Raw genomic sequence first — 25,231 nt, 5'->3', positions numbered from 1 at the left:
GTGGTACGTGTACCGCCAGTTGAAAAGCCCTGATCTAGAAGGCTTATCAAAGTTGGTTGCCTAAGAAAACATCAGTAAAGATAAGGTTATGAAATCATACCCCAATTACAGGTAGTCCTTGACTTACAGCCAGTTGTTTAATGACCATTTGGAGTTAGAATGTGAGTGACTTATGGCCTGTAAAGCAGTTCTGGCTATTGCAAAATGTCATATCACACCCTCATGTTTAGATTTTTTTTTTGCTTGTTTCTACCAAAAAACACACATTTGGGAGAATGGCTTCTTACTTACGATATGAGTAGCTTAACTATGTGATTCACTTAATGACCGCTATTAAGCCGCCCTGAGTCTTCGGAGAAGGGCGGGATATAAATGGAATTAAAATAAATAAAAATTAATTAATAAGAACGGTCATAAAATTGGGTCCAGTAATGTGGGTGCCTGACTTACGATCAGAATTCTGGTCCTAATTGCAGTTGTGAGTCAAGGACCTGCATCATTTGTGCATGAGAGTAGCCATAATGATAAAGCCTTCTGCTCCACATTTTTCCCCCATTTCAAGATAAAGCGATCAACTGATACCTGTTGGAATAAAACTGTAGGGAAAATAACAAGCCTTAGTCAAAATTTGAAGATGTTAATAAATATACAGGCTTCAACTTCAAGTGCTCCTGCTTCCAAATGAAGAACAGCATTAGGGGCACGCTAAGACACTTGAAGAATATTAAAAGACAAATAATGGTTTAATGGATTATATAGACAATGGCTTTGAGTTCCATACAGACAGAATTACAGCAAAATAAAATATGATTAAGGGTTTTTAACCCAATAAAAATGCAGTTCTGTTAGAAATGTGTCATTAAAAAGGTAATCACTATTTATGTGTATCCGGGAATATGTTCAAGTCAAAGCTTTATGGAAGAATTTTTAGTTATCCTGTACTTTTCAATCTACACACAATCAAAAAGTGTTTTTTTTAAAGTTGTCATTTATAGAGCACCAACAATGAGATGAAACCCAACTGATCATCTCTTTTTTCTCTCTCTCTCTTTTCTGGTTCCAGGATTGTTCCAAATACTCTTGTTAGCCCACTGAAAGCTGTAGTTGCTCCTTCCCTCCTTCAGAAACACAGCTCATCACCATCACAGAGCCAGTCTCCAAATGGGCATCATTTCTCAGCAAATAAATTATATGTGCCGTTTCCAAGCCATTCTACGCCGCAGGGGCCACAAGGTAATTTTATACTGTATATTTATAGAAGGATGCACCATGCATAAAGAAATGTAAAACGCATACACTAACCCACTCTCGGGGCCAAAGTAACCATAACGACCAAAGTATATTGAAAGTTATACTGTGCCTTGACATAATTATGTCAGGCAAGATCCATCTTTGCCATTTTATAATCTGGATAAAAGATGGGGGCATGGGAAATGTAATGACTTTAGACTGTGTAGCCTGTTGTATTATTCCTCATGAACAGGAAAGCAACATGAGCTTGCTGTTTTCAGCGGGTCCTCTGTGTTTCTCATAATGTTTAGTTTGAAATGAAATTTGGCATTTGACAGCAACTTGTATAATCCCAAACGCTATGGGCTTTGACTGATTATGGGAGCTGTGCTTCCCTTATTGGAGATGTCATTCAAGCTGACGAGCACCAGCTTAGAGGGAACCATTTGAATCATTTACATCATGCTTTAGAAAATGGCAAATATTTTATATTTTCATATGAAGCAGAAATAGTATCGATAGGGTCATTGGCATCATAAAAGGTAAAATTAAAGTCATGTCCAGTCATGTCCAAGTCTAGGGGATGGTTTCATTTCCATTTCTTAGCTGAGGGAGCCAGCATTGTCCAAAGATGCTTCTGTGATCACGTGGCCAGCATGACTATATGCCGAGGCGCACGGAACACGGTTACCTTCCCACCAAAGTGGTACCTGTTAATCTACTCTACCTGGAGCAGATAACAGGAGCTCACTGCCACACAGCACATCTAATTCTAAGAGTAAAACATAAGAAAGAAAATGGTTGCATCCCCTTATGTTGTCAAAGCAAAAACATCTGATGTTAGCAGTGTGGACATCTCAAACCTGGGCTGTCGACTTTCCAGCTGACAAGCCCAGCATCTTAATGGTTGAGCCATCTCACCCCTCTCATTGGCACAATTGACTATAGTAAATGGCAAATGTACTTTCTATTTTGTAATAAAAATAATAATCCATTTATACTGGTAGAAGTAGCCACTCTTTGTGAGATAATGCAATGCTAATGAAGTACACAGTTTGACACATTCAAATGTAGTCACCGCATAAATGCTAATGAGGAAAAATAATGAAGGAGCAAGCAACCAGTGATGTCTTCAATTTTTCAAGGATATTTTCTTGAATGCTACAGTTTACCACTGCTACGTATCTATCTAGCATTTGAAAAGGAGTTTGCCTTTCTAGATTGATCACAAATGGCAAAAATCCTAGTTTGAGTATACCATTTCCCATTTATTTCTTTTTTGTGAACCTGCTTTTTTAGCCTAGTTGTGGACAGGTTTAGTAACTGTTAAAGAGGTCTATACAAGATATTAGCTAACATAGGTTTCCAAAAAAGCTTCATCTCCCATCAAAAAAACCCCAAACAAAACAGTTGGGGAGTAGGTGCATGATGTCCTGAACTATTAACCAGCCAAGAATATTTTAATTCAGTATATAACAAATGTTCAGTGTATCATAAAATTTCATTGAGTGTACCATAAAGTTAACCTGGAATAAGTGTGCAATATGAGCACAACTACAGGAATCTAGTTGACCTCAAGCTAGTTTGACTAGAGAAATTTCCTAGTTCAGGTGTTTGCAACTCAGGCAAACCATAGATGGGTCATGGATTTGTTCAGAACCTTCAGATTTTATCAGAAATATTAGTAATTTTCCGGGGTATGCCCAAAATTTGTGAGTACAGACATTGTTCGTCTGGCTCATTAATAATACTTAATTACTGTTGGAGTAATTTTAGTATGGTTTTAATTACGTTTGTTGTCCTTCACTGGTTACATGAATAGATTTTGTACTCCATTTTTCTGCATAGAGAACCAGTTTAGACAATTACTTCAGCATGTAAGAAATTACATTACTATATTGACTCAGTAGTTAAATTGTGGCTGGAAATACAGCTAGTTCTTAACCTTCAATTTATCTTTGTTCTTGCAAGGTTTTTCAGCACCAGAGTGGAGCCTCCTAGGATCTCCCCTACCTCCCTGACTCACCCCACATTCCTTACCTGGGACCTTGGCTGCTTAACAACCCACATGTTTTCTAAACAACCACAACCAAGAGTGCTAAAAATGTGGTTGTTGAGCAAAGCGGTCATGTGGTCTCTCACTTAACGGCTGCTTCTCTCAGCAACACAGATTATGGTTTCAGTTGTGGTTGTAAGTTGAGGACTACACTTAGTTGAGGACAGTCTTAAGGCTTCTTTTCCAACTACAGTCTGCATGACCTTCTGTTTCTCTTCCCGATTGCCCATTGAAAGAATGAAAGTAGGTTTTGCCTTTGTTTCGTTAAGGTAATTCAAACTTTTGATATATCCAAATTCAAGCACCTGAGGCCACAATATATTTTACATTAATAAACTACATTTTGTCAACGAAAAGATAACTAAGCTGTCAAAAAGAGAAAATGGAGCTTGTTGTAACACATTATTTGTTGCTGTAATAAATGAAAGCTAAAAAAATTAATAATAAACAAAACTCATTACCTCAATCTGGCAATTTAGAGATACACAGGTCTACCAATCCAACAGATTGGTTGAGATAATGGAAATTATCTCCAACACATCTGAAAAGTGCCAGGTTTGAAATGCATCACTAAAAGCTAGTAACATGGAACCTCAAGGATAAAATTTAGCTGCTTGTGAGTGCAACAGAAGGAAAAAAATAACTTGAATTGAGGCTTTTGGAGAAGACAGCACTTCCCTAATTGTTCTGTGTCATAGGGTTTTTTAAAAGTAGTAATTGTCAACTCAGACAAACACCAACATGTCATTTGTGGTAATCTCACTCTGTTTCTGTTAATACTTTCAAATTCAAGCTGAATACATTTTTAATCAGTGTCTGCTAGCAGACATACATACTCAATTTAAGCCGAAAAATTATAAAGAACAGTCATCCAATTGCAAAATCAATTATAAAATTATTGTAAAAGAAAAGGCGTATTTGTATTTCTACTCTGTTTTTGGTACAATAACTCAAATGAACTATCTCCGGACATGTTAGGGATATGAATGCCTGGACAATGGATGAGAACAAAATTCCAGTAGAATTTATGACTTTAACTAAAGTAAGATCCAGATGGAAATTATTATAAATTGAAAGAATTTGGCGATCATATGAAGTAGTACATCTATTTATATCTTACGTGATGTCTTTGCATAGAAACTTTATATAATTTGACGAGTTTGACTTATTTATATTCATACATTAGAAGGAATGACACAAATGAATTGGCATTTAGGAGGCATATTCCAATACTTTTACTCCTTCTATCACTCGTTTAAAATTGCTTCAGATTTTTTGGCTGACGCTTGAGGGAAATAGGAGCAACCAGCATATTTTATGATGTGGTTAACTACAACTTTTTTTTTATAGATCACATATAGCAAAATTATAGCTGAATGTTATGTTTGGAACATAGTTGATTCCTTTATTAACTGTTGTATTTCTATATTTTATTCCACATAAAATATTTAACAGTGATCATTTAAACCGACAGTATGTTTAGGAAATTCTTCTTTGGAAATTAGTTGCCACAGATTTGATTTAAATCTGAGAAACTGAAGGAATGCCTGCAATCCTCGTGGTTGGACCTTGTGCTGGTGGCAGTGTGAATGACATCTTAGCTGCAGCTGCCAAAATGTGTTACAGTTCTTAACATAAATAGAAATGTTTTGTGAATTTTTTTTACAAGGAAATGTGGCAGGGGATAGTCATTTTATTGTACACAGTTTAATGGAATGGTTCATATTTTAGCCCCTTAAGAGTTTAAAAATGGATCTTTTAGAAATGTCTTCAGATTTCTGCACAAAACCACATGTGGTGGTTAATTGCACTATAGCTGTAGGATTCGAACGTCACTTTAAGCTCCTACTGTTACCATCTATTACGTTTTGAAAGGTACATAGGCCAACAAATTGTGAGCAGTTAAAAACAAACGGAATAACAAAAACAAAAAGTTCATTGTTGATGATGGATATAACTCGGTTAAGTGCAGGCAAGGCTCATTTGAAACTTCCTTTCTGCACTGTGACATCACTCATTATTGGTATTAATTCTGAAGACAGAGGAACCTTGAAGAGTTAACCAAATTGAATCATTCTTACAGTAGATTGGGAGCTATGTTTTCAGGAAAAACGAGAACAATCAAGTTGCTTGGAAAGCCTGAAAACAAAAAGAAATTTTTTTAAAAAAATCCTTCTATGCCAAAGGAATATTCTTTTTTAAGCAGGAGATACCTCTGTGCAAAAATCTCACTGTAGAGATGCTATCATGAAACAACAACTACAAAAAGGTTTCACTGGATTGTCTCTTCTCCACAGGGTAACTTGTAATCACTGAAACACTGTAATTGGCAAAGCCAATTTATAACCCAGCTATTGTAACTGCCAAACATCATTTTTTTGGGGAAAAAATCTCATCCAGCTGTTCAGTTTCTGTGTTGGACCTTTTAAAGAGTCCACTATGACTGCAAATGCTAACAATAGGTAAAAATTAAAAACATACAAGCAGAGAATAGAGCAGATAATAGTTATGGTAAATGGGAAAGTCTGTGAGCCTTAACTTCAAATATTGGATGAAATGCAGTAATTTAGGGAAAGAATTGTTAAAAAGAGAAATAATTTGAAACCAAAATTGCTGTTCCATTATATATAAAAAAATAAAATAGAGGACCAACAGAGATGAAGCTGACCATATTAGACAACTCTGGCCTGAAACATCATTGCACTGCAAAGGAGAAAAATATTTGGTATTAATGGAATAAAAACATCCCTGTTCATGTAGCTAAAAACTTTACTAGGCAACAGTGGCCCATTGGGGAATGCTGATCAAGGGCAATATGCTTCTTGATTCATTTGCTGTCCTGCTAAACCAAATCAGGCAACGGGTGTTTGCCAGATGCCAGACTTTGAATCTGGCTTTTGCTCACGTAAAAGGTGTATTGAATGGGGCATCAGTTTCAGAAACAAGCCGGTTGCATTCTTCTAAATGTCTGAACACTCTGTTTGCAGGTTACCAAGGTAGCTTTCACTCTATACAAAATTGCTTCCACTACGGAGATTGCTACAGAACAATGGACTCATCTTTCAGTAGTGATGTGCTATCAGGAGAATCTCATTGCTGTAACCCTCTGCGACAAAATGGATATCACATCCTCAGTGCACCTGTAGCTTCAACGGGTAATTGATTTAGACTATATTCCTGTCATTTTAGTTGGACTTTCTTCCTTACAAAAACATTACAGATAGACGATCTACATTTTTAGACACAAGATAAATCACATTTCCCCCTAGATTCTGAACTGGGGTTCTTTAATTGTCTCCTTTTAAACCACAGGGGCTTTATCAGAGGTTGCAACTAATAAATGTATTTTAGAGTTATGTGAAAGAAGGGTGACTTAGTTGAATCGGACAGATGCTGTGATATCATTGCATTAGTATGGCACATCTGCTCCAGCCTAATATTACTGGAATATACTAGAAAGAATTGCAAATTGGCAGTGACTATACATAAAGATTTGCTTGGTTTTATAGCTTGACTACCTGACTTTAAGCTAAAAGCATTCATTTTACAGAAATAAACATGCAATTTTTTAAGGATATTTACAGTAACATTCATAAAGGAAATGTTGATCTTTATAATATTAGCCAAATGTTGCATTCATATAAGATCCTGTCAGATTTTTAAAAGGATAGTTTGATTAAATACTTTAGTGTACAGGTTTTAAAACTGCATTGAACAAAATAGTTTTCCTTTTCTCAACTTCCTTCCAGCTTTCCCAAGACTATCCCCAATATTCATGAATGATTCACTTGAGATTCTGTTTAGTAGAAAGAAAACTTTAATGAAAATTTTATTTTATTTATTTATTTATTTATTTTATTAGTTTTATATACCGCCCTATTCCCGAAGGACTCAGGGCGGTTTACAGGGCAAAGTTTAAAAAACAATATAAAAGTTAAAATAGAAATAGAATTAAAATAAATTAAATTAATTAGTAGCCCAACAAATTAAAACAAAGTTTTAAACTTAAAACCCCTCAGTCCAGGCCAGATAGATCAAAGAGCCAAGTTTTCAGGTCCCGACGAAACGAACAAAGGTTGGGGGCGGTCCGGAGTTCCACAGGTAAGTCATTCCATAGGGTAGGCGCGCCCACAGAGAACGCCCTCCCTCTGGGGATCACCCGCCGGCACTCCCTGACCGGCGGCACCCTAAGGAGGCCCTCCCTATGGGAGCGCACAGGACGATGGGAAGTTGATGCTGGCAGCAGGTGCTCCCTAAGATAATCCAGGCCCATGCTATTTACGGCTTTATAGGTCATCACCAGCACCTTGAATCTCACCCGAAGGGCAACTGGAAGCCAATGCAGCTCGCGGAGAAGAGGCGTTACACGGGAGTAGCGGGAGACTCCCATCAAAACTCGCGTGGCTGCATTCTGCACCAGCTGAAGCCTCCAAGTGGTCCTCAAGGGCAGCCCCATGTAGAGAGCATTGCAGTAGTCTAACCGGGAGGTCACGAGCGCATGAGTGACTGTGCGTGCGTAGGGCATCTTGGTCCAGATAGGGCCGCAACTGGCGCACCAGGCGAACCTGGGCAAAAGCCCCCCTGGTCACGGCTCCTATATGATCTTCCAAACTGAGCTGTGAATCCAGGAGGACGCCCAAGTTGTGAGCCCTATCAACCGGGGGTAACACCTCACCCCCCATAGTTAGCGATGGACAAAGTTGGTTCTCCCGAGATGCCGGTATGTACAGCCACTCAGTCTTGGTGGGATTGAGTCGAAGCCTGTTTCTCCCCATCCAAACCCAGACCGCCTCCAGGCAACGGGACATCACGTCGAGGGCATCACTGGGTTGGTTTGGGGTGGAAAGAAAAAGCTGGGTATCATCAGCATACTGATGATACCCCACCCCAAAACCACAAATGAGCTCACTCAGCGGCTTCATGTAGATGTTGAACAAGAGGGGAGAGAGGACCGACCCCTGAGGAACTCCACAAACGAGAGGCCTCGGGGTGGATCTCTGCCCTCCCGTCAACACCGACTGCGAGCGGCCCAGGAGGTAGGAGAACCACTGTAAAACAGTGCCCCCCACTCCAAACCCCTTGAGACGCCGCAGTAGGATACCATGGTCGATGGTATCAAAAGCCACTGAGAGAACTAACAGGACTAGGACAGAGGAACAACCCCTGTCCCGAGCCCGCCACAGATCATTCACCAGCGTGACCAATGCCGTCTCCGTGCTGTACCCGGGCCTAAAGCCCGATTGGTACGGGTCTAGATAATCAGTTTCCTCCAGGAACAAAGGAAGCTGATGCGCCACCACGCTCTCAACAACCTTCGCTAAAAAGCGAAGGTTGGAGACCGGACAATAGTTGTTCAAAATAGCCAGGTCCAGAGCAGGCTTCTTGAGTAGGGGCCTCACCACTGTCTCCTTCAAGGCGGTAGGGAAGGTACCCTCTCTCAAAGAAGCAGTTATTACTGCCTGGAACCAGCCTCGTGTCTCCTCCTGAGCTGCGTACACCAGCCAGGAGGGGCACGGGTCCAATAAACACGTGGAACTCAGTCTCCTCATGATCCTGTCCACCTCATCCGGGGTCACAGGATCGAATTCACTCCAAATGACATTCTCAAGACCGCTCGCTTCCTCCCCATCAGTCTCTGCCCAGTCAGAGTCCAGACTGGCCCGAATCTGAGCGATTTTGTCCGCAAGATGATGACTAAACTCCTCGGCCTGCCCCTGCAAGGGCTCCTCCCTCATCTCCTGATTAAGGAGGGAGCGGGTCACCCTAAACAGGGCAGCCGGGCGATTATCTGCGGATGCGATGAGGGCAGCGAAGTAATTAGACTTTGCTGTCCTCATCGCTGTGAGGTAAGACCTCATAGCGGCTCTCAACCACAATCGGTCAGATTCAGATCAGCTGGATCTTCAACAGCTCTCCAGACCCCGTCTCTGACGCTTCATCTCCCGGAGCTCCACAGAAAACCATGGAGCCCACTGGGATCTGCGCCGGGTCAGGGTCGCAAGGGTACAACACGGTCGAGCGCCTTGGTGGCAGCCCTTTCCCAGTCATCCACCAAGGCCTCGGCTGGGCTGTGAGTGAGGGGCATAGGTATAGACCCAAGCGCTTTCTGGAACCGTTCCGGATCCATTAGGCGCCTGGGGCAGAACCACCTGGTCTGTTCCGCAGCCCAGCAGTGGGGGGTGGCATAGCGGAAGACCAACCACAGGAGGTAATGATCAGACCATGACAGGGGGACAATAGTTGGCGAGCCCCCTCCCAGATCATCAAACCACTGCCCAGATAAGAAAACTAGGTCGAGAGTGTGTCCCCCCCATGAGTTGGACCCTGAATTACTTGGGTCAGGTCCATGGCCGTCACGGAGGCCAAGAACTTCCGGGCTAACTCAGACGACCCTCCCAGAGAAGGCAGGTTAAAGTCGCCCAGAACTATAAGTCTGGGAAACTCAACCGTCAACCCTGAGAGGGCGTCGAGAAGCTTGGGCAGGGCTGTTGCCACATAGCTGAGTGCCAGGTATGTTAGCAACAAGCCCAACTGAGCCCCAGGGCCACACCTCAGGAGGAGGGACTTACTCCCGCCTATCTGTACGACAGTGGTCTCCCGCGGACATAAGGTCTCCTGTATAACTACCACCACCCCACCGCCCCTACCCTGAGCCCGCGGCCAATGTAACACACAGAAACCTGGAGGGCAAAGCTCAGTCAGAGGGACACCTCCCTCTGAACCGAACCAGGTTTCTGTAATGCATGCCAGGTCCGCGCGTTCCTCCTCGATCAAATCGCGGACGAGGGGAGCCTTGTTCACTACGGATCTGGCATTAAAGTACATCAGCCTGACCTTAGGGGCCTGACCCCCCTCACCCCCAGATAAACGGGTACCAACCGGAGGGTAGGAGCACGCCACCACTTGAAGACAGCGGGGGCGTGATCCCAGGTGTTGATATGGCCCTCCGTGCAACTGTCTGCTGCCGTTCCCAATCGTCGTGGGGATTTGAAACCCCACCCCAATGCCAGGAAAACCAGAAGCCCCCAACCCCATCTCGCCCGGAGCCATCTCAGGCCCGGACTGACAACCGGTTGATGGGGAACACCCCAATTTCCTCCCAGCCCTACCATTCCCCCCCCTCCCTAGCCCTTTAAAACAACCGGCTAAAAAACATACCAGGGGCCTCTTAATACATTTCCACCAGAGGCCCCTATCTATGCCCAACCACCTCTCGGGGTCCCAGCAATTGGGCCCGTCCTTAAGGGAATTACAGGAAAAGGCGGCAGGTCGTACCCAGGAGGGAGGAGCCCTCCTGAGGGCGTACAGGTCAGCACTGGAGTAACGCAACTGAGCCATATAATAATAAAATATCCACATAGGGCAGTTGTAAACAAGTGGGTATTCAGATGGTATTAAAATAATATCAAGATGACACTGATATTGATTCTGGAAAGTACCTCAAGTCCACCAATCCGGCTCCGCTCTCACCTGAGCCGGTAACCAGGCAAAGAAACCCCAACCACCCTCTCACTACAGCTGAGGCATCCAACCTGGGTGGACAGAGTACGGGCTACCGGGATAAACCTACCCCAACTGGTCTCTCACACCAGTGGGGTGGTTGATGGCCAATCCAAAACCGCCCTCTCACCACGGTCAGGTCCCAGGTCCATTCCAGACTATCAATAGGGAAGTCACAGGAGCAGGGGCACAAACCATGTCCAAATAACCAGCATAAAATTAAAAATGAGCAGATAAGCAGAAAGGTCCTGGGTCAAAACACCACAGCTATAGTTCCAAGACCACGTCCACAGCCAGTCTCCAGGCCGCTGTTGTCTCCTCGCTGCTTCTGCCATGGGGAGGGGGGCCACCGTGCCAAAAAAACGGCGCCCACCAACTGCACCCTGCTCCAACCTCCAGCCGGGCATTAAAACGCGGCCGCGGCCGATCTTCAGGCCGCTATAATCTCCCGGCCACTGCTGCCGTTCCGAAAGGGCAGGAGGCCTCCACGCCTCAGAGAGCAGTGCCCGCCAGCTGATCCAAGGCGCCGGGCTGTGGCCGATCTTCAGGCCGCCAGGCCGCTGCCGCCATTCCGGGAGGGCGGGAGACATCCACGCCGCAAACAGTGCCCGCCAGCTGATCCAAGGCGCTAGGCCAGGCTGCGGCTGATCTTCGGGCCGCAAGGCTGCTGCTGCCATTCCAGGGGGGTGGAGGCCTCCGCGCCGCGAAAAGCGGCGCCCGCCAGCCAGCTGTTCCCTACTTCGACCCCCCGTTAGGTTGCCAAGCCTCGGTTGGGCTTCCCAGACTGCCCAATTTTTAAAAGCCCGTCGCGGAGCTCACAGAGCTCAACAGATGACCACCGCCATCTTGGGCAAAAAAAAAATTATCACCAGACCAAATTTGTCCATCAGTCATATGTCAGTTGACCTCAGTATAGTATCACTACAGACAGAGAATAAATCTGTGCCTATCAGGGTAGCTTTGTTATTATATTGTTATATAAATTCTCATATTAATTTCCTTTGGTAATTTGTGAGGGATCATTGAAGAGAAATTTGTGTGGGTGTGCGTATATAAATTTTCAAAAAAAAAACAACTTTAAAAGATAAACAGAAAAAAAGATTTGGAGAAAGAAAAAGCTCAGGAATGAAAAAAAAATGAAAGTGCAAGATCAAAATAGAAAAAAACAATATATTCAAAATCGCATTAATTATATTAACTTACTAAAATAATAAGAGTAATAAAAAGAAAAAATTAGAATGACCTGATTTTCTTTAGTACAGATGTAAGTAAAGATATATCAAACTCTTATTCTAAGATTAATATTTGTGTACATTATTTCCATAATCCCATGTAATTCTAATAATCAAATCCCCAAATAAACTTTTCATTTCCTTTAATTTGTCACAAAAAGTCCAAAAATGATTTCCAGGTAGAAATTAAATTTGTTCTTTTCAATTATTTGCTGTCATTTTCACCATTTCTACAAATTCCACCAGCTTCACCATCCATTCTTCCATTATAGATATTTATAAGCCCTTCTACTTTTGACCACATAAAAGTATTGCTGCCATTATCATAAATAAAAACAAAGTTCCATAAGATGGAGCCTTAAAAGCAACTTTTAACATCCATATTTGATTATTTGCTCTCATGAGACACACTGAGACTTTAAGTTGTTCTGTCTTTTCCCCCTGGATTCTTAATAGTACCAATGTTACATAAGAGCATACTTACTAGCAGGGCTTTTTTTCTCATAGAACGCTCAGAACGGAGTTCCAGCACCTTTTTTGGATAGAACCTTGTAGGGTAGACAAGGCAGGTTATATGACATGTGTGAGTTCTGGCACCTTTTTCCTTTACAAAAAAAGCACTGCTTACTAGGAATACTATGTACAACAACAGAGTACTGTTCTGTGAGTCAGGAAGTGATACTTCCGTTTCAGAGCTTTGGATGGTTTAGAGTCGTGTCTAGGGTATTTCTTTTAACTAATCCTTTTGACAATTTGAATGGTAAAAGTTTCTAAAAAGAGAAGAGTGCATGAATTTATTTTCAAATTTATTCATGTGAAGTTTTTAATGCTTTTCAGCACTGAGTGGCTCTGACTTCAGTAGCTATCTGCTTAGAATCTCTCCTGAGCTTGAATCTCTCCAAAAAGATCCGAAATGAAAAAAAAAATGGTTCAGAAATTATGGGGAAACAGGAAAAAGTCCCAGAACCGTGTACTTTCCTTAACCCCATCTTCACCTTTTATCTTCAAAGGTGTGCTTTCCTTCCTTTGTCCTTCCCACATCTTTACATGATAGGCTTACGCTGGAGCATCTGGCATCAACAATTTTTGGCTATAATTCTGTCATTTAATGTAAATTGTAGCCTAGGAGTAAGATGTTACAATTAAAATGCTGATACTCTTAGCTGCTTTGCAGCACATTCTTCAGTACAAGAGAATAACAGACTAACAGAGTTGGAAGGGACCTTTGGGATCTTCTAATCAACCCCCTGGTCATGCAGGAGACCCTATGTCATTCCAGACAAATGGTTGTCCAGTCTCTTCTTAAAAACAGACAGAAGCAGAAGTTGTTCAGACTCATGTATGTATGTATATATGATGTGTATGTGTGTGTGTGTGTGTGTATATAAAGGTAAAGGTAAAGGTTCCCCCGCACATGCGTGCTAGTCGTTTCCGACTCTAGGGGCCGGTGCTCATCTCCGTTTCAAAGCCGAAGAGCCAGCGCTTGTCCGAGGACGTCTCCGTGGTCATGTGGCTGGCATGACTAAACGCCAAAGGCGCACGGAACGCTGTTACCTTCCCACCGTAGTGGTCCCTATTTTTCTACTTGCATTTTTACGTGCTTTCGAACTGCTAGGTGGGCAGAAGCTGGGACGAGTAACAGGCGCTCACTCTGCTACACGGCACTCGGGATTCGACCCGCCAAACTGCCGACCTTCTGATCGACAAGCTCAGCGTCCTAACCCACTGAGCCACCGTGTCCCTTTGTGTGTATGTATATATATATATATATATATATATATATATATATATATATATATATATATATATATATATATATATATATATATATGTGTGTGTGTGTGTGTGTGTGTGTGTGTGTATAGATAGATAGATAGATAGATAGATAGATAGATAGATAGATAGATAGATAGATAGATAGATAGATAGATATGTAAATTTTTTGGCTTGCTAGCAAAGAATAAAGGGAGCAAGCCAAAACATTTACACAAATATGAGCTGCCACTGCTGTGGCTACTGCCTGTAGATGGCCTTGGGGTAGGCTGAAACAGGAAATAAGATTTGTCCCATGTCTGGGACTAAGCAAGTGTATTCTGAATGCTTAACAAACATTTAAAACACACACACACACACACACACACACACACATATATGTGTGTGTGTGTGTGTGTGTCTGTATGTATCTATATATCTATGTACATATGAGCCTTGGTGGAGCAGCGGGCTAATGCCTCCTTAAGTAACACCAGCTGCCTGCAATTAGTGCAGGTTCGCATCCCACCAGGCTCAAGGTTGACTCAGCCTTCCATCCTTCCGAGGTAGGTAAAATGAGGACCCAGATTGTTGGGGGCAATTAAGCTGACTTTGTAATAATGCCGCTTGGGGTGTGTGTGAAAGCCCTAATAAGGAGGCATATACATAGAATGAAGGCTACTGCTAAGCTTGTAAGCCGCCCTGAGTCTTCGGAGAAGGGCGGGATATAAATGGAATTAAAATTAAAAAAAATAAAAAAATACGTAGTTGGTTTCTACAGGCATGAAAGAAGAGAAAACGTAACAATTAGATCTTTCAAAAGAAGAAATTTAATGAGAAACAGACATTGTTCTTCAGAAATGTTTGATTGTTACAAGTAAAGCTGCAGGGCTATGAAGTTGTGAAATGCAGAGGCAACAGTTCACCAATAAACAATCCAAACTGAAAAAGGACAGTCCTCTAACAGCAGTGTTTTGCTGTTACTGGTGCATATTTTTCAGAGATTTAAAGAACCACCACCACCACCACCAAAATCAAAAGTCCAGTCACTACAATTCCATTTTAGAAAGCTTCCGTTTCCATGACTTGATCCAGAACATAAGAAACTGTCACCACTTTCTAATAGTATGACATCTTATTTGATGTATGACCAACCCTTGGTAATTCAGAATAATTATCAAGGTCATGACATGTAGACATTTAAGTTGAATGGTTACTGAACATGTTAACAGATTGAATGGCACTGTAGAAAGAAATAATAGCCATTCTTATCATCATTACACATTCCTGGAAGCTATAATATTGTTTTCCGTGTAGACTGAAGCACCAATTAGTTTTAAAGTTCTAGGGCAGCAAGCATCCCCCATCTGATGTGCTTCAGATGTGTTGGGAGTGCAGTATTCAGGTTCCCAACCAGCACAATTAGTTATGGCAGCTGGGAATTCTGGGAAACATAAAACAAGCATTTCAGACCACCAAGCTGTTGGACACCTGTTTGTTTGTTTGTTTATTTGTTTTGCATGTCTTTCTTCCTGATAACCAGAGGGAAGGAGGGAGATTTGCAGTAGACAGATGGAAGGAAGCAGAAGAATTAAGCAACTTCCATCCCTTTCTTGCTAAACAACTTAGGAGGCCTTTTTGTATTAAAAAAGAGGGGGGGACGTACAGTAGAGCATCATATTTAGTCTGAGCCTGCAATTCAGATTGTTCTTGCTACCTCATAGTTACTCATATATCTCATATGCTTACCGTATTTCCAGGCTATGAAGTCATCTCTGAAGCAGAGAGCATATCAGAAGAAGTTATCAATGGAACTGAAGAGAATAATGGATTTTTCCAAAATGGCACTTTTGATCACTGTTTAAATCACATTCCTCCCATCTACACAGATACCTAAGTCTATCTTAAATTGTTACTTTGTCTACCATGCTTATAATGCCTTTTGTATTTACAGAATTGTTGTTGACTTACCTTGATTGTATTTAATCTGCAACCTTTTATGTGTCCATTTAAATCAACTGCTCGCATTTACCAATTTATTTTATAAAGGAATATACTGTGTAATTTGTTGGTATCTATTCCTTTGTTGTGGCACTTTGAAACTGATTCTCTTAAGGGAGAAGGAGGACCATTTAAAACTGCTTGATGTGTAAGTCCTTTTGAGTAAAATATAAATTTAAATTATAAAATATGCTTGTAAAGATTTTTTTAAGAAGTATGTTTTCAATTTAAGACTGCTGGTCCCTTTAATCACAGTTAATTCATGGGATGTTTTCTTGACTATAAAAGGACTTCTTTAAAATTCACAGACCTCATGTACATAAATGTTTTCACTTTGCTGAGCAGGTTTTATATTTTCAATTTTACAAGAAAAAATTAAAAATTGGAAATTAGTGTGCTCTCTTTTTTTACTTCATTCTATCAATGAGAACTATCTTTTAACTTAGAACTCATACAGTTCTATACTCAATTTCTCTGTCTTCTTCCCAAAATGCTGTAATTCAAACCATTTATCTTTTGACATTCCACTTTTCCAGCTTTTCTTCTGCACGAAGATAATGTAATTGGCTTATTAGGGGAAACCTAAAAGAATAAAAACTAGTGTCTAAGAAGATATATGCTATACTAAATCTATTGTTATTTTGGCTGCAAGAATTTAATACATTTCTCAAAATGAATAGCAGCTTTAATAGAAAACAGAACAAATAACAAATATCATTTTCTCTGCTTCATAAAGGAGGAATCTTAGAAGTGGCAATAACGAGGAAGGGTGGGCTAATAGTGGCCCATATGATGGGAAATGAAAATGGAGAAATGAGGACTACGGTATTGGTGTAAACCAAAGTAATGAGAAGAAAAAACCCAATAATCAGTGGTTGGAATGTACAGAATCATCTGTTAAGGATGAAGGGAGAATTGAGAATGATGGCAGGCAAGTGGTCAGTATCAGTGTGAGAAATATATTTGAAAGGTATATCTGAAAAAAAGAATAAAATGTGTGGATCATGATTGAGACAACAGCATAAAAACAAGACTTTAGAAGAATTTTTTTCCAATAAAAGGATTAAAATCTGCTGTATACTGAGTGTCCTCAGATAAACAAACTTTCATTTAATGGTGGTTTTCTGTATATGAGAGTGAGCACTATCAACTTGACAGCTAGTTTGGATTTGGTACCTTTGGAGCAATTCCACCATTATTATCTAAGGTTACTATATCTGGACTGCAAAATTCCAGCTAACCACAAGATGGAAGCAGAGAGATGCAGAGAAATTCGGCTCTTTGTTGCGTTCCAATAGTTGTCTGGATTTTGCAGCCCAGATATGGAAATTCTAAAATTGCCATCTTATTTGAAAAGAGATTATCAGTCCTGGGGTTGCACATGTAGCATAAGGTTTTTTCAATATTTCCTCCCCACACACACACATACAAACACAAATCCTCATAAGATAGTATTTGCTGCTACTCTCACCATTAACTTTTTAAAATCTAGGTAGCAAAGGACACAGAGACAAAATTTACAATGATTAAACAAATTGTATTTATTCAGAAAACTAGATACACAAAAGAAGTCTTAAGATGATGATTGTATATGCTTGCTTATTACTCTTTCAAATATTTAATTCAATCTCTTCACACAAATAATACTACACACAATTGTAATTGAGACCTTGGTAGGGTACAGATATGCCATTAACACATGAAGCATTTATAAAAAACAAAAGTTAAATATAAGAAAATCACAAAAGTAGCCAAAGTTAAAAAAAATGGTGCCATTTAAGAATCAGACTGTATTAAACAATTCAACTTTCTAAAAGCTAATAAGGGAAGAATCTTACTGTAGGGAAAATGAAAGGAGAACACTGTAAACCAGGGGTCTTCAAACTTGGCCCTTTTATGACTTGTGGACTTCAACTCCCCGAATTCCTCAGTCAGCGTGCTTGGCTGAGGAATTCTGGGAGTTGAAGTCCACAAGTCATAAAAGGGCCAAGTTTGAAGACCCTTGCTGTAAACTGACCAGATGCAAATCTGCCAATTCCAGCTCAAAGCACAATTTTTTAAAAGATAATGGAGATTTCCATCTAAAGATATTCCACAATCCAAATTATTTTTGTTTACGGTAATTTTTCACAAAGGCAAGTAAAGATTGGATTCTTGCAGATTTTTTGGTAGATCAAGTTTGGTCTCTACTACACTGTCCCTCAGTTGGTATGCCTGTTCAGCCATCTAAGCCCTTACAACAGTTGAAAACACCAGGTTTTTAATTTTCTGACTGTATAAACAGCCAGATTAAAGTGCATAACTTCTCTCATATGTTTGTCATTCAAATTAAATACTGTTTTATATTGGAGATGATATTCCTCACAAAGAGAAAAAAAGCCATTCTCCAATGCTGATTTCATAATTTCATAAAAAGCCATTTAAAATTGAAATTGCCATACCATCCATGATATTTTCTTAAAAGTTCCAGGTGTGCTTACAAACACCAAAAGATAGGCGAGTTCCCACTTAGCATATTATTACCATTTTGAAAGGGCACCGAAACAGATTATATATGGTTCTGTGATGGTATCAAAAATTATGTACCAGTTGCCAGATGTTGGGGGCATACAATTATAAGGTAATTGTAATTGTATACTTTCACATTTGTTTTCAAATGTTCATACATTATATCAAGCTGACATGTTTGTATCATTGTTTTTAAGGTGAATATCTTTTTTAAATCAATCTCTATAACTAATGCATATTCAGAACAGAAGATGGAGGAAAACAGTATTCACCAAATCATGTTTTAAACTTGGAATTTACATTGGTTAAAAGGGTAGGCTTAAGCAATTTTAAATTCACTAAATCATACCAACATCACCCTCTAGTGGCTGTTTCTTCCAAAATTAAGATAATATGGGAGAAAAAATGCAATTATATCCTCAGAAGTCCCAAATATCAAAGTACAGATAGTCCTTGACTTACCACAGTTTAATGACCATTCAAAGTTATTAATTATTTATTTATTTATTTATTTATTTATTTATTTATTTATTTATTTATTTATTTATTTATTTAATTTCTATACCGCCCTTCTCCTGAAGGACTCAGGGCGGTGTACAGGGCAATAAAATGCAATAAAAATACAATATACAAAAGTTAAAATGAGAATTAAATAGAATAGCCCAATTGCAGTAAAAAGTTAATTAAAATTACAATTAAAATACCCCAAACCCATCAGACCAGGCCGGCACTGGAAAAAGTGACTTATGACCATTTTTCACACTTATGACCATTGCAGCATCCTTATGGTCCTGTGACTTGACAACTGGCTCGAATTTACAACGGTTATAGTGTCCCGTGGTCATGTGATCACCTTTTGTAAGCTAATAAGCAAAGTCATTGGGGAAGCCAGATTCATTTAACAATCACGTTGCTAACTTAACAACTGCAGTGATTCTCTTAACAACTGTGGCAAGAAAGATCATAAAATGGGCAAAATTCACTTAAGAAATGTCTCACTTAGAAGCAGATATTTTTTTTCTGGCAATGCTCTTTTTCATAGCGCTGTTTTTGGGATGTCCTTCAAAGGCCCTCAGCTGATAAGTATTTGTAAAGTATGTTTAGCAAAAGTATGGTTCAGATCTGATTAGTTCAATGCCATTTAAAAATGTGTAAATTTCAAAAGATTATAGTCTTTTCCAAATTGACCTGCCTAAATAGATATTAGTTTCAATCTAGGCTTATATTATTTTGTGCACTTGAAATTTGTTTTCCTGCCTCATTGAATATTAATGTTTAATAGCTTTGTTTCTGTTTAAGAAGAAATACAGATTATGCAAGAGCATTTAAACTGCATAATAGATCCAGCTGTTGTTAATTAGGAGAATATGAGAGTCCTTATATTACTCAGTTTTGTTGGATCTGTTCAACATCCTGATTCAATTATTTGCTTTGTGATACATAATTTAATATATCATTTAAACCTGGTGTTTTTTTTTAAAAATCCAGTATTACAGTAATAGACAGAAGCCCCGTGCCTTTTACTGAGATACAGGTAGTCCTTGACTTATGACCACAAGTGAGTCCCAAATGTCCATGGCTAAGCAAGACAGTTGTTAAGTGGGGTTTGCCCCATTTTACAACCTTTCTTGCCATAGTTAAGTGAATCACTGCAGTTCTTAAGTTAGTAACACAGTTGTTAAGTAAAAGGTTGCAAAAGGTGATTGTATGACTGTGGGATACAACAACCATCTTAAATATAAGCCAGTTGTCATGCACCAAATTTTGATCCTGTGATCATGCGGAGGCTGCAACTGTCAAAAGTCACTTTTTTCAGTATGGTTGTTACTGAATGATCACTCAACAACGGTTGTAGTTCTGCAAAGCAGTGACTGAATTCTCCCTTTCTCCAAAATATATCCAGTGCAGCTCAGGAGTAAAAGAGATCTAATATAGCTAAGTGCCATAATACTTCCTTTTCTATCTTTATTTAACTTTTGAAATCTTTTTGAATTTGGATTATACCTCCTCTCTTCTGGAAGAAACATCTGATCAAAAGAAGTGGGGAGGGATTCATACTGAAAACAGGCGACGGTGATTTAAAACATTGTTCTGGTCCCATTGCCTTAAGATAACTCAGGCCTCCCTACTCACAACTCCCTTTGTCTTTAAATACTTGTATACACTGATGTGATGAGTCTCAGCTTGGGAACTGATCAAAACAAGCACCTGGGTAAGAGGAGAACGATGTCAAAGATGATTAAATAAATAAATATACCGAATAGAAGTGCATACAGACATACGTTACATTCAACACTAACCCTAACCCATTCATCCTTCTTGAAAAGCAGCCCACTTTGGGTCTTGTGCCTATTTGAGTGCAGCCCTCCGGCAGCATTACACTTCTCCTCCATGGCTCTCTTGTCCCATCACCACACATATAACAACCTGCAAATACATGAGTCTGTTTATATCACAGGATGAAGAAAAAAACACTCTGATGCTAAGATACAGATTTGGTTTCTTGAATGCAAACATTATATGAGCATTAAGGATCACACTGAATAAATAAAGAAGTAAATATGTGCTAGCTATAAATGACTTTCTGGCCAGCAGAGTTTAGATAGCAACATTACATGGTTCCAATTTCAAAGCTGCTGCCGCTTGAAACCAGTTTTAATCATTCGTTTGCTATCATCAAAAATAAAGAGTAAGAAGCATATGATCCACCAGATGTTACTGAATTGTCTGGCATTCTTCACAAAGGACTAATGGCTGGGGCTAATGGGACCTGTAATTTAACAAGGACCCCATGCTTCCCAACTTTGCTTTCCAGAATTTGCAGGCATGAGAATTTCATTTTTTAATGTGTGCTAGTGTGTCCACGGAAAAAAGAGACAATAAAGGTTGTCTTGTTTTCTATCATCTTATCTTGTCGTCTTGTCTTGACTCATCTCATCTCGTCTTATCCTGACCTGTCCTGTCTTGCCTTGCCTTGTCTTATCATCTTGCCTTGCCTTGCCTTGCCTTGCCTAGCCTTGCCTTGCCTTATCATGGCTTATGCTATGTTTGCCAAATAAAAATATTTTAATGCAAGCCATAAAAAGTAGATCATGTTTGTCAAGCAAGCCAAATAGTCTGCAAAATTGCGTCCATTTGATTGTATTGGCTAAGTGTTTTGAAGTAATATTAGTAACACAATAAATAAATGACTACATGGAATGGGAATTCACTGCTATCCTAATACTTATGGTGACCGCTAATGGCAACCATACAAGGAAAGAAGAACAATATTTTATGTAACAATTGCCATTATGGGGAAAAATTAAGAGTACCTTGGAACATCATTTTTGTCTATATTCACGAAGGAAACAGTGTAGAGCAACTATCATTCAATGAAATCCTTATGTTTTTGATGGAATTTTACAATGATAACACATTACGTTCGATCATTAAAAGAGCTATAGAAGTACAAGGGCACCGAAAAATTTTAAAACAAAATTCCATTCAAATTCAGTGTTAAAGGAAGTTGTTCAGTAAACCGAACTAAAGTGCTAATTTCCCTCAATTGTTGAATTACAATAACAGTGAACCTGGACAAACCAAACCATGAATACAAACATTAGCTGCTTCTGCTTCTTCTTTCTTTTTCTCCTTCTCCTCCTCCTCCCTCCTTGTCCTCCCTCTCCCGCCCCTTCCCCTGCCCATTCCTCATCTTCCTTTTCTTCTTCCTTCTTCTTCCTTCTTCTAAAGGATAAAGATTTTTTTTTTTAAAAAAAAAGATATTTGGAATGAGCTAGTCACTTGGGAAATGAAACTCTGTGGATTTCCAAAATTTAAAAACGGAATTTTTGTGTTTTGGCTGTATACCCTATCTGTGTAAAATCATAGCACCAGTCATGCTACAGAAAATGTTTTATAAACATGACAAAAGATCATGCAATCAGTTTTTCCGTTACAAAAAAAAATATCCTCTAGTTTATTATTGATTGAGGGGACCAAGAATTTATGACAATATCTATTGACTCCGACTTAAGTGAATAATACAAAAGATGTTTTATGTTGTCATTTAAATTATGTTTGTCCAAATCACATTTCTCTTTCAAGGATTTTTTTTTCCAATCAAGAAAGAGTGGTCTGAAGAATCCAATAGAACAGATGGTGGATTCTCTGGCAATAATGCATAATCCTGGCTATTAATTCAATCCTGATTTTTTGAGGCTTGTGGTAGATTCTTCATATTAAACAGATCCATATGAAAAACTCACTGTATGGGAGGAGGGACTGAAAAAAGTTACTTCTGTGATGGGAAAAATATGTCTCTGTCCATGCACCCACATTTGGTATTAATTTCATATTTCTTTGTGCTTGTTCTGCTTAGGGGAGCAATAATCTAAGCATGGAATGATATTAATTCTTTATATCAACTGAACGTACTTGCTACACACCTTGGTTGGACAATTGTATTCTTACCTACTGAAACTCATTTCCTTTGCCCCATAGGAAGTGAAGCCCAACATCTTTTGAGAACAGCTCTTCTTGGGGAGAGCTCCAAGAATACACCTCACCCATACACTTACTGGGATGCTTTAAAGGACAATTTAGATAAGATGTATGGAGATGCAGTTCTGACTATAAAACAGAATGCGGGATTTTACTTTTCATAGATGCCAGATTGAGGGAAAGAGAGGCAAAAGTTGACCTTTTTATACTCCATGAATTGGCACTTAAAATTTCATTTCTTTAGCCTGACTCAATTTTAGAGGGGGAAAAAACGTTTCAGACAGATTCCTCACACTCAATCCTTTCTTTAGACAGTACAGGGGAGAAATTATTTGTTGGTTCCATTTATTTCAATTTATTCAGATTAAGCTTTCTCCCATTACTTTTTATAGCCTAATGCATGTACATCTGCTATGACCTTCAACATATGGATGCCACATCTCTGTAGATAAAAATGATGTGGAGCCATTTATGCATTAACACTTCAAAAGAACTTGCCCTTAAACTGGGAATAAAACTGCATCCTCTACACTCAGAAAGTCCCATAAATTCTCAAAAAGATATACAAATCTAAAAAACCGGTATGACTTAATTTTGTTTTACACTGTTAAGCTTCACCTCAAGCCTCAAACCTCCGTTACAGAGCTTGATTTATCAAATAAGCAGCGATCATTTTCTATTTCTTCCAAGTCTGAATCTTGGGCAACAGAGATGGGGCAGGTAAAATAGTAATTGAGCCTGGAGATAAAAAAAGAAAAGAAAGTAGTGACGTTACAGCAGCCATTTTGAAGAAATGGAAATTCTGGAGGCAAAAAAATTGAGTATGAGTCATTAAAAGATGGAACTGTAGAGAAGTAGGAAAGAGGAGTGGGAGAAAGAATCATCAGGGACAATATTGATCCGGAATGAAAAGAGGACACTGAAAAACATGATAAAAATTATTCTCTTGCTTTTTCCTTGGTTTTTCAGGTGTTTTTGCACATCAGTTATAGAGAATTGAACTGAGTGGCATGGTGGCCTAGGGGGTGGAGCTCTCACCTCACAAACAGGAGGCTGTGAGTTTGATCCTAGGTAGTGGCAGATAGTTCTCTCTCTAGGCACAATGAGTAATTGTCTGCTGTGAACTCCATGTAGGCATCAGGCTAGTAGCTCCATTCAGTCACCCTGACTCCCCCCAGTGCAAGGGATTACAGGGTCATTAATAGAAAAACAAATAGAGAACAGAAATATTTTATTGTATAAAAACAATTGAGTCTTTAACACAAGTACACTGATATTACTTTGCTTCAAAAGCCCATTATTTTGTTTTAAGGACTGTAACCATGTATAATAACAACAAAAGGAACATATTCTGTTCATATAATATTCATGATGAAATGTGATTACTAAATTCATCCTAACAATTTGGGCTTTCATATGTATTTGTAAGGGACGCAGTGGCTCAGTGGGTTAGGACGCTGAGCTTGTCGATCAGAAGGTCAGCAGTTTGGTGGGTCGAATCCCGAGTGCCGCGTAATAGAGTGAGCGCCTGTTACTCGTCCCAGCTTCTGCCAACCTAGCAGTTCGAAAGCACGTAAAAATGCAAGTAGAAAAATAGGGACTACTACGGTGGGAAGGTAACAGCATTCCGTGCGCCTTTGGTGTCTAGTCATGCCAGCCACATGACCACGGAGACGTCCTTGGACAAGCACTGGCTCTTCGGCTTTGAAACGGAGATGAGCACCGGCCCCTAGAGTTGGAAACGACTAGCACGCATGTGCGGGGGAACATTTACCTTTTTATGTATTTGTATCTTTTCACACACATACACATACAGACACATGTATGTAGCAATATAATTACTATTTACTAGTATTTCTCTAGTCACAGGATTAGATGTGTTTGTTATCTGATCCTACAAAGCACTTCCATATTATCTAAAGTTTGTCTTCTTTTCATATGCAAGGAATTAAGGCTATAATCATTTCTTCAGCGCTTCTAAATAATTTCCATTTAATTTACTTCTAACTACACACACACAGGACTTTATTATTATTATTATTTTTAAATTGAAAAGTTTTAACATACAATTTTTCTTTAAAACCCCCCTCCCCCTCCCCTCTCCCCCCCTCCCCCCCCGACTTCCCAGAGCTAAATACAAGGTATATATATAAAAAGCAATCATAAACAATCATATACTAACAACTATAAACTCTAAAATCCATCACTCTCTAGCTTATATAGGATAAAACAAGCCTTAGTAATATTAAATATATATAAAGAAACTAAAAGAAAAAAAGAAAAAAAAAGAAAGAAGACTTATTCAAATGCTACATAAAACTTCTTAACCCTATACTTGTTCTGGATAAACTCAATCCATTTTCTCCATTCCATAATATAGCGTTCTTGCGAGTGATCTTTTTATTATTATTGAAGAGGAACATCTATTGTCTGCTGTTTAAGAAGTCAAACCCCTTTTCAAGAGGGCCTC

General features: G+C 39.5%; 1 protein-coding gene across 1 annotated transcript in view; it reads left to right on the top strand.

Moving 5' to 3' along the window:
- GLIS1 (GLIS family zinc finger 1) overlaps nucleotides 1-15,773 on the top strand; it is a gene marked incomplete at its 5' end in the record, with an annotated part of 251,501 nt that extends 235,728 nt beyond the window's left edge. Inside the window, 3 exons of the mRNA XM_081323197.1 lie at nucleotides 1,064-1,233; nucleotides 6,274-6,441; nucleotides 15,531-15,773. Of these exons, the coding sequence (XP_081179323.1) occupies nucleotides 1,064-1,233; nucleotides 6,274-6,441; nucleotides 15,531-15,667 (475 nt within the window). The 3' untranslated portion in view covers nucleotides 15,668-15,773. The remainder of the gene's footprint in view (nucleotides 1-1,063; nucleotides 1,234-6,273; nucleotides 6,442-15,530) is intronic.
- Nucleotides 15,774-25,231: the final 9,458 nt, after the last annotated feature.

This window comes from Vipera berus, assembly GCF_964194415.1.
Source record: "Vipera berus genome assembly, chromosome: 3".
NCBI lineage: Eukaryota > Metazoa > Chordata > Lepidosauria > Squamata > Viperidae > Vipera > Vipera berus.
The sequence above is the reverse complement of the archived record's forward strand: the minus strand, read 5'-3'. Positions and strand labels throughout refer to the sequence as shown.